Here is an 11441-nt window from a genome sequence, read left to right on the forward strand (position 1 = left end):
TAGCGGTGTTAAATCACAAGATCTTGGAGGCCAATTCACAGGTCCAAAACGTGAAATTAGGCGGTCACCAAACGTGTCTTTCAATAAATCGATTGTGGCACGAGCTGTGTGACATGTTGCGCCGTCTTGTTGGAACCACAGCTCCTGGAAATCATTGTTGTTCAATTCAGGAATGAAAAAGTTAGTAATCATGGCTCTTCACCGATCACCATTGACTGTAACGTTCTGGCCATCAGCGTTTTTGAAGAAGTACGGACCAATGATTCCACCAGCCCATAAAGCCCACCAAACAGTCAGTTTTTCTGGATGTAAAGGTGTTTCGACATACACTTAATAAATAGCTTCACTCTAAATGCGGCAGTTTTTTTGTTGACGTAGCCATTCAACCAGAAGTGCGCTTCATCGCTAAACAAAATAAAATGGACGTAGTGCGCGATACCGCACAGAACCATTATTTTCGAAATGAAATTGCACTATTTGCAAGCGTTGTTCAAGCGTGAGTATATTCATGATGAGTTGCCAAACCAAACTGTGAATAAATCATCTCACAGCTGTTAAATCGGTCGCCATCTTGAAAAGTAATGCCAACTTAAAGTTATATACCTCGAAAAAAAACACCCGTTACTTGAATTATTGTTTCTACACAAGGGTAGCTACCACAGGGCTGTCAAATGTAGGAACCTTTTTTATACATCATTGGAAAGGTACGTGGGTGTTATTCAAAGCAATTTTTTATTTTTGTATTATCTTTATCAAATTAGCTAGATGTTGCCTGTATACAATAACTTGAGATGCCCGGTATTGGCGGTATCATTATAGACAAAAAACTCACCTATATGACCATTGCTTTTGGCATGTCCGTTCTGTATGTAGTGCGTATGGCCATTCTGCTGAATATGTCCGTTGGTATTACTGAATGCATGACCATTGTGACCAGCATGCCCATTGTGACCAGCGTGACCATTGTGGTTGGCATGTCCGTTATGGTTGACATGCCCATTATGGACTGCTTGTCCATTGTGACCAGCATGACCATTTGGTATATGACCATTCGTCAGATGTCCATTAGAGAGATGTGTATGGCGCAAAACTGTTTGTTGAGGCATAATGAATTCGTATCACTTTGAAGTTCACTAGTGTAGAACGAATATCACATGGTTTTCCACAATCACACAAACCGAACTCCACTGTCTTGATGTCCTTATCTGAAAAAAAAAATTCCTCAGTGAAAAAAAGAACATAATACCTACACTCGATGTTTTATTATTCAATTGAAAAATGAAAAAAGCACTGAGATGAATTCTGGTAGTTTTATAGAGCTCCTTCATTAGGGTGCCAATTGTTCTCTTGGAAACCATATAATAATAATAATAATAATAATGTTTATTTCCAAAGACAAAGGTACAATAAACCATGCACAACAGGTGCAATAATAACAATATATACCTATATACTGTTCTGTGGTCTTCAAGGGTATGGTTGGCGCATTAACGCAAAAGCTCAAGAGCTACAGACATCTCATTAGTGTTTTACTAATTTGAAATGATTCTTATGACGAGGTAAATATACCAAATTTCATGTGAAGCTCAAGATTGTTTTTAATTTCCTCGCAAAATCTCAACAAGGCCAGATCTGATATCAAGGAATTATTAGATAACTTCTGATGCACAACTGTATCGGTTGCAGGGTCACCAAGATATTCAGTAATATTTTTCAATATTCCTCTTGAATTTTCTGTGGTTTAGATTACGCTATAAACACAAAAATTCGCAAGATACTTGGAATAGTTCTTCTATTGGTACATATATGGAAAATGTCAACCTGATCGTGAATATAATAACGTAAATATTAGGTTTTTCTTTTTTCATATTCTTTTTGAATTTTTAACTGTTTTGAGAATGTGACCAGCTTGAATATTATACAGATCGTAACAATAAGCCAATTCATCCCCCAAATATGGAGGCTGAGATGAGCCAGGTATCCGGACACTGCCAACTGACACTTGAATAAAATATAAATCCCTAACCACCGGAGGTAATCGATTTTTTTAGGGACCCCATCGTATTTTTGTAGCCTAAATATAAATTGGAAAGCATGAATTTTGTATTTTTTCAGTTTGTATTCCGTAACAGTAGCCAAACAAGGGTATGAAAGTGTGAAACTGTAATGCAACACCATGGTCTCGCATAGATACTTGTGAGAAATAAGGTTTAAAACATATCGACTTCGGTTTAAGTGGCAAAGAGCAAGATATGACTTCTTCAGCAAGAAAAATTACGATAAAACTCAATCTGCAATCATACATTTTACTAGATTCCTTCGAATCGGCAGATTTTCAATTTCAAACATTATCTGCTGAACATCAAGTTTCGAGAACCAATTATTGAAAATTTCAAACATTATCTGCTGAACATTATGTTTCGAGAACCACTTATTGAAAATAATATTGAATCATGCGAGTACATAACTAATCTGAATAAATCTTTTCAATTGCTTTATGAATGCTTGATAGTTGGAAGGAACGGCGTATTTGGCATATCTGCATAAAAATATGATAATATGATAATGATAATGATAAAAATATGATAATATGACAAATGACTACCTCATACAAATCCTTCATATATCATAAAGAGTATAGTTCCCAATGTCGAACCCTGAGAGACGCCAGACCAAAAAGGGAATTCTCGAACCTACCACTGAGGAAATATTCAAAAAAATTTCCAGCCAATCGAGTTTGAATAAAATTATTATATAATCGAAATATAAAAGGGTAAGAACAATGAACTCTCTCTCCCTGAATATTTTATCCGTGACATTAAGTAAAAGGTTGGCACTACTAAATTTTTTCCTGAATTCTGATTGTCTGGGAGTGAGAATGTTATAATCAGTGATAAATAGACATATTTGAACAACATTTTCTCGAATACTCTCGGCATATTCTTATGGGGCGAAAGTCAATGAGCTTACCAGCATCGTAGCATCCTTAACTAAGGTTAAGGATGCTATCACATAAGTGTGATAGTTTTCCTTTGAATTATTTTCAAGCTGATAGGAAATATACATTCTTAATGCAGCAAGGAAAAAGAATATTGGACAGGCCTTTAGGAGAGGTGTTAACCGTAGACACGTGTTTCGGGCTTTCGGCCCTCATCAGTACGTTGAAAAAGTGTTAGATGAGCAACACTTGAAGAAAAACAACAACCAAACGGAGTCCACAACAGAAGCCAGCCGTCCATTTGTGGTTTCCGTAAGAAGACCCAATGAGTTTTCGGGCAACAACCAACATCACAACGTGGGAAGCTATAGCTACCTGCGTGAAAACCTAGTCCTGGTAAAGATATGTGACAAAGTTATCGAGGGTCAAATCTTCATGCAGGCATTTGCAGTATAGACAAGAAAGGGGAGTACAACATCCGTTAACATCTGGTGCATTTTGGCGTAAAAATTCATCAAAATAAGTTTGGAAGATAACTGAGTATTGGATTTACAGAAATTTTTGGTCTCAGGACATAAGTTTTGTTGGCTTAATATAGACAAAAGTAGTTATTAAATCCTTCAGGATCTTAGAACCGACTGGTAACTAAAGTATCACCTCTACATTTGAAGCCTATACGTATCTTCGAAAAATATTTCATATATATATATTCTTATATTTTATTTGTATTTTGGCTTTCCTTTTGATGTTCCTCAATTTAATTGTATTGAAATGTATAATTTGTGGAGAATAAAATGTTCATTGTTATTATTATTCTAATTCACTGAACCCACGGACCGATTCAGAAAACTAGCTTTCTTTCTTCTTAATCTAGATAGCTTTTATCTCGCCTTTTATAATTCACGAAATCCTGTAGGTTTTTTTACCATGGGTGTCATCCAAGGAGCAACATTTTTGGTGATACTAGATTCAATGGCCATTGGAAATATTCCTTATATATCCACTAATTAGGAAAAACTTCTTTTTTATGAAAAATATTATGAAACGTGACACGTTCACGACAGAACCCTCTATATGACGGTAAAAATTTACTTGACCTTTTACCTGATAATGAATGATGAATATATTAAATTTGTGAAATTGTTGTTGAATTGTATGTGATTGAATGTTTCACGTTTTGAATAATATTCTATATGTTTTATGATTCCTGATTATGATCGATAACAAAGAGTATAAAAATCCTTAATACTGTATGTTTCAATTCCCCTATATTCCAATGAATATAGGGGAATGAAAGAATTCACAACTTAAAAAGAACCCTCGATAAAACCTATAAATTACGATATAAGGGGTGGTGATCTTAGGTTTTATATTAACCTTTCAGTAGCACATATACGTACGTCAAATTTCAAGGAAAAGATCGAGCAATGAATTCCACTTGTGATTAAGGTATCAACACAAGTTGACCATTAATGCACAACGTAACAACCGTTATTTACGATGGATAGGTATTTTTATGAACCACTGGAGCATTGCAGTTGAAAGCATGATGATTCCATAGAAGGATGAAAAACAATACGTATTGAATTTTGCTCGATTGGGCCCAATATGAAGAAATAAGAATTCATGACTGACTTGAGATGAATGAAAAAACTTTATTTCATGAAGAACAATACTTTATCTGTATAGAGAAGGTGCTTATTTGCGATATATTATAATCAGATGAATGAATAACGATGAATTATAAGGCCAATTGAAAAGAACCCGATCTGATGTACAGATGGCGGTGCTAGTATTAAATCCATATGATTTTGATTAAGTTTCAACCTCGGTTCCAACCTTCAAACGATACGTGTCTAAATTCGATAGCAGACCGACCATTAGTTTGCGAGATATTGCATTGTGAGTGTAGCTAGTTTTTTAATTTAAGAAAAGATTTCATGTTTCAATACAATATTGCTTTTTGAAGGGAAAAAAATACAGTTGAAGCAAAAGGTTGGCTTGGTGAAGAGTTTCCGGGGTCTGCATCAGGAGAATCAACCATCATTGATTGGTATGCAGAGTTTAAAGGTGATGAAATGAGCACCGAAGACGGCGAACGCAGTGAACGCCCAAAAAAGGGTGTCACCGACGAAAAAATCAAAAAAGTTCACGAAATTATTTTTAATGGCCGTAAGGTGAAGTTGATCGACATAGCAGACGTTATGAAGATATCTGAACGTGTACATCATATCATTCATGCATATTTGTTCACGAGACAGCTGTGTGCAAAAGAGGTGCCGCGCGAGTTCTCAATCGATCAAAATCAACTACGTGTTGATGATTCTGAGCAGTGTTTGAAGCTGCAATAAACTTGAATTTTTGCGTCGATGAGTGCCAATGGATGAAACATGGCTCCATCATTTCACTACGGAGTCCAATCGACAGTCAGCTGAGTGGACTTCACACGATGAACCGAATACAAAGAGGGGAAAACACAAGAGTTAGCTGGCAAGGTTAATGCATCAGTATTCTGAGATGCGCAAGATATAATATTCATTGATTACCTCCAAAAGTGCCAGACCATCAACAGCGATAATTATATAGCATTGTTGGATCGTTTTATGGATTGAATCGTTAAAAAACTGCCCCATTTGAAGAAACAAAGGTGCTGTTTCATCAAGACAATGCGCCGTGTCACAAATCAATGAAAACAATGGCAAAATTGTATGAATTGGGCTTCTAATTGCATCTGCATCCACCGTATTCGCCAGATCTAGCCCCCAGCGACTTTTTCCTGTTCTCAGATTTCAAGAGAATGCTCGCTGGAAAGAAATTTAGTACCAATAATAAAGTAATCGCAAAAACTGAGGCCTAATTTGAAGCGAAAGACGAATCGTACTACAAAAATGGTATCGAAAAGCTGGAAGATCGCTATATTCGCTGGATTGCTGTGCACAGTTAATATTTTAAAATTAACTCTAAAGTATTATAGAGTTCATTTATGTAATATTCCGCCTTCGAAGGCAACTATGTCAAATTTGCCAAAAAAATGTGTTTTTCTATGGTAGAACGGGAACTTTTCAATTGACCTATTATATCATTTTTTATTGAATGCGATAAAAAATTGATACTCGTTACAACTATACGAAAGTAAATAATTTTCTCCGTACTTGATGACATCGATCACGCTCCATCAATTTGGAGACAAACTAGAGAAGTAAACATGTAAATTATCGTGAAAAAATTGCAATAACCTTGGATCATCAATTGAACACGTGATGATATTTTCCATCAGATATTCAAATTAGCACAATCAATCTTGAATGACGATGAGATACTTTGTATAAAAAACTATGATCGAGTGAATGCAGATTGTGTTTTGTTGAGGGCTTACTGGACTGTGAAAGTCCAGGGAAGATCAACGATTCGTGAGAATTTCATCATGAGTAACTTCAGTCCCCATTATGATTAACATGATAGTTTTTGAGAAACATTTGATAGCTTTTTTTCATTGGATCGAGATACAGTGAGTTGGTAAAATGTTGATAACACAGATGGCTTTGAAAAAATAGGAGCTTTTGTACTCCTATATGAAATTCATATTGATGTAATATTTTCAAAAAATATCATGTAAACCTTCAAACCATTATCTCACAACCTAGTACCTGACGAAATGATAAAACGATCGATTTGGAGACAAGCTTTCAAACTTTACACTGTTTTGAAGTGCTCCCATTTTTCAGGGAACAGATTGTTTCATCATTCTTCAGGTAAGTTTTTCTAACAACACTCACACAAAAATGATTCGAATAAACAAATGTATTCCTATTTACGAATGAATTGTTCGAAACTGAAAATTGTTTGAAAGACAATTTCAGAAACCATTTCTCTTCTGAATCATCCATCCTCTTTCAGAATGACCTGTTCAGGAAGATTCATTTGCATCGAAGTATTGTTTTTCTTATTATTTCACCGTTCAGCGAAGAATGAAACAACAATTCGGATGAATCAACATGTTTTTATCAACCTATTCAAAAAGTTAAACAACGAATTTCCTGGAAAAGTTATTGTTCCCATTCAAAATATGACGAATCGAACATCAAAAGAATTGATTGTATTATTCATGCGCATTTGTTCCAGGGGAATTTTGTGCGTATAAGATATGTATGTTATATGTGGGCATATAAAATTCATCGATAAAATGAGTTATTCAAAAAATTCAGTAGATTTAACATAATGAAAAATTGAATTTTTCTGATCTAAGAACCCTTTGAACCACAGAATATCTTTCGGATAACAAAATGATTTATTTCGAATTATTTTCTTAATCGGTACTGAAAGTTGTAATATTTCGTTTCTAAGGAGAATTACAATTACCAGCCTCCTGCCTAATTTCGAACTAATAAAGTCATCATAATCGTTTCAAAATCGTTACACCTAGATTTAAACAGTCATGTGGATTTCAAGAGTGCAACAACTACGAATGCTCGAAAGGTCCTGACTTCATGCCAGTGCTTTCCTAATTTTGTTTACTTGATGCTTTCAACAGTGAAAACATTACTGAAATCCCAAAACACAATAAAAATCCCGAAACGAAATAAAAAATGGGAAATCCATGCTAATTATATATTTTACTAAATTTGGCGTCGATCGCATCATCAGAAGCATGGAAAATTTTAGCAGAATATAGAAAAAAACCTAATATTTCAGAGAGAACCGTTCAGACTAAGTCGTAATGTTTCGTTTGTATGGAGAATTACAATTTCCAGCCTCCTCCATTTCAAGATCCTGATTTTACGCCATTGCTTTCCTAATTTTATTTTTTGATGCGTTGAACAGTGAAAATTTTCCTTAGATCCCGAAACACAATAGAAATCCCGAAACACATTAGGAATCCCGAAACACAATAAGATCCTGAAATACAACAAAAAAATAAAATAACAATGCCAATTATGTATTTTACGGAATAGCATCATCAGAAGCATGAAAAATTTTAGCAGAATATAGAAACAACTTCATATTTTGGACTAAGTTGTAAAATTTCGTTTGTATGGAGAATTACAATTTCAAGCCTCCTGTAGTATTTCAGGCTAATAAAGTCATCAGAATCGTGAAAAATCGGTATACCAACATTTAAATAGGTTGTTACGTGAATTTTAAAGGCGCAACAACAAACGACCGCCCGAAACACAATTAAAATCCTGAAATACAAGAAAAAATAGAATAACTATGCCAATTATATATTTTGCGAAATTTGGCGTAGATAGCATCACCAGGAGCATGGAAAATTTCATCAGAATATAGAAAAACCTAATATTTCATAGGGAACCGTTCAGACTGAGTTGTAATATGTAGTTGTTCGTATGGAGCATTGAAATTTTCAGCCTCATGCCTAATTTCTAGCTAATAAAGTCATCAGAATCGTATAAAAACCTCACACCTCCATCTCCATTTCAAAAGTTATGTGGATTTCAAGGGCGCAACAACGACGAACGCTAAAAATCTCCTGACTTTACGCCAGTGCTTTTCTAATTTTGTTTTCTCGATTCGTTAAACAGTGAAAACATTCCTAAAATACCGAAAAACAATAAAAGTCCCTATACACAATGAAGAATAGAATAAACATGCCAATTATGTATTTTATGGAATTGAGCGTTGATAGCATCACCAGAAGCACAGAAAATTTCAGCAGAATATAGAAAAACCTAATATTTCATAGGGAACCGTTCAGACTGAGTTGAAATATGGAATTGTTCGTATGAAGAATTGAAATTTTCAGCCTCATGCCTAATTTCGAGCTAATAAAGTCATCAGAATCGTAAAAAATCCTCACACCTCCATATCCATTTCAAAAGTTTTGTGGATTTCAAGGGCGCAACAACGACGAACACTAAAAATCTCCTGACTTTACGCCAGTGCTTTTCTAATTTTGTTTTCTCGATTCGTTAAACAGTGAAAACATTCCTAAAATACCGAAAAACAATAAAAATCCCTATACACGATGAAGAATAGAATTAACATGCCAATTATGTATTTTATGAAATTGAGCGTTGATAGCATCACCAGAAGCATAGAAAATTTCAGCAGAATATAGAAAAAACCTAATAGTTCAAAGGGAACCATTCAGAATAAGTTGCAATATTTCGTTTGTATGGAGAATTACAATTTCCAGCATTCTGCAAAATTGCGAATTAATAAAGTCATATGAAGGATTTCAAGGGCGCAACAACGAACGAACCCCTCGAAATCTCCAGACTTTACGGCAGTTCTTTTCTTATTTTGTTTTCTTAATGCGTTAAACAATGAAAACATTCCTTGAATTCTGAAAAACAATAAAAATCCCGAAACACGATAATAATCCCGAAACACAATAATAATCCCGAAACACAATAATAATCCCGAAACACAAAAAAAATCCCGAAACACAATAAAGAATAGAATAACCATGCCAATTATATATTTTGCGAAATTTGGCGTAGATATCATCACCAGAAACATGGAAAATTTTAGCAGAATATAGAAAAAACCTAATAGTTCAGAGGGAACCGTTCATACTCAGTTGAAATATTTCGTCTGTATGGAGAAATACTACTTCCAGCCTCCTGCAGAACTTTCAGCTAATAAAGTCATTAGAATCGTAAAAAATGATGTATATTTCAAGGGTGCAACAACGAACGAGCGCTCGAAAGCTCCTGACATCAAGCTAGTGGTTTCCTAATTTGATTTTTTAATGCGCTAAAGTATGAAAACATCCCTACATTCCCGAAACACAACAAAGATTACCTTGTCGAAAACAATCGTTATAATCCAATAAATCCGAGTTGCTCCCAACAAGTACGCAACTAGAGTAAACAATCTCCGAGAACGCACGTGACAACGCTCGCGGAAGACGTGCCAGCAACAGCTCAAGCTCGAAGAAACACCGCGGTTCAACTGGTGCTTGAATTTCGTAGACCGCGGTTCGGAGCAGCGCGCCGCTAGAAAAAAAAGTCTGCTGCTCTCCTCGAGTGGAAGCTGTGGTAGGAAGTGACAGGAAGATCCACACAGGAAAAACGTACGGATTTTATGCGGTCTTACGTAATTTCTACGTGAGCCGGTTGTCATTTCGTTTAGTGTGTGATGGTTACGTTTGTTTTAGGTGTAGCGGTTAACGGTCTCAGCAAACGATGCTGGAAATTTGGCTATCGTTACGGTTTTTTGGTGCATTTGCGTGTTTTTCTATTTCAGTTCAAATTTACAGCTTATGTTAAATTTTTCTAATTGTGTATTTTGGATTGGCAGTTCAGAATTTATCATTAAAAAGGTTTTCCAATGAGAAGTTTACTTTTGATTCGAAAAAAAAGTATATTCACAGGCGTACAACTTTGCTTCCGCCGTTTTCTTCGAAATTCCTTGCTTTATTGAAATGTGTGTTATTGATCGGAACAAGTGATAGTCCGAAAGAGCGACGTCTGGAGAATACAGCGGGTGGGGTAGGAGTTCCCATTTCAATGTTTTCAAGTATATCTTGGCCACTTTCACAACATGGGGTCGAGCATTGTCATGCTGTAAAATCACTTCAGCATGTCTCTCGTTGTATTGCGGCCGTTTGTTCTTCAATGCTCGGCTCAAACACATTATTTGCGTACGATAACGATCGCCTGTGATTGTTTCAGTCGGTTTTAACAACACATAATACACAAGGCCGAGCTGGTCCCACCAAATACTGAGCATGACCTTGGAACCCTGAATATGCCCATGATTTTCTGCGCTTGGGATTATCGTAATGAACCCATTTTTCGTCTCCAGTCACTATGCGATGCAGAAATACCTTCCATCGTTGCCATGCAAGCAGCTCTTCACAAGCAAACAAACGCTTGTTCAACATCTCTCGGCTTCAACTCGTATACGGCACCCAATTTCCTTGTTTCAGGCGTTTTGAAATATTTTGCTGCGTCACTTTCAATGATCCTGTGCATTTCTGTTCTGTTTGACACGAGTCTTGATCAAGTTATACCTCCAATTTTGCATCTTCGAAAACCTTCTCTTTTCCACCGCCATGCTGTTCCTCGACGTCTGAATCACCGTTCTTGAAGCGTTGAAACCACTCTCGGCACGTTCTTCCACTAATAGCGGCCTTACCATAGGTATTTGAGAGCATTCGATGAGCCCCAGATTTCTTTATATTGAAGCAGAAAATTGAATTCTTCCGCAAAAAACGTGAATTTGGCTCGTAAACTGACATGTTTAATCGAGAATAACTTAATATTTCGATGGCGTTATGTTCACAATTACCTAATCTTATTGTATGACAACTAAGATCTATTCATTTGGACTACCACTTACCGCTTTAGCTATCTATTGCAAAACGTCGGAAGTTAAGTTGAACACCAATATCTAAAGAGATATCAAAAGTGTAAAAATAAATGTATGCCATTAACGATGGAAAACTATATCAGCCAAATGGCCGCCACGCTTGCAGCACCATATCCTTTTCATTAAATTTCCCATGACCAATTTGCACATTTGCGTCTGTAAGTCT

The 11441-nt window shown here is 35.8% G+C and overlaps 1 protein-coding gene across 1 annotated transcript in view; it reads right to left on the reverse strand.

Annotated features, from left to right (window-relative positions):
* Positions 1–9857, reverse strand: part of LOC123683284 (calpain-9-like) — a 191879-nt gene extending 182022 nt beyond the window's left edge. The window contains exons 1-2 of the mRNA XM_045622219.1: positions 9704–9857; positions 833–1205 (exon numbers count right to left, since the gene is read on the reverse strand). Of these exons, the coding sequence (XP_045478175.1) occupies positions 833–1106 (274 nt within the window). The 5' untranslated portion in view covers positions 1107–1205; positions 9704–9857. The remainder of the gene's footprint in view (positions 1–832; positions 1206–9703) is intronic.
* Positions 9858–11441: the final 1584 nt, after the last annotated feature.

The sequence above is a fragment of the Harmonia axyridis genome, chromosome 6, assembly GCF_914767665.1.
Source record: "Harmonia axyridis chromosome 6, icHarAxyr1.1, whole genome shotgun sequence".
Classification (NCBI taxonomy): Eukaryota; Metazoa; Arthropoda; class Insecta; order Coleoptera; family Coccinellidae; genus Harmonia; species Harmonia axyridis.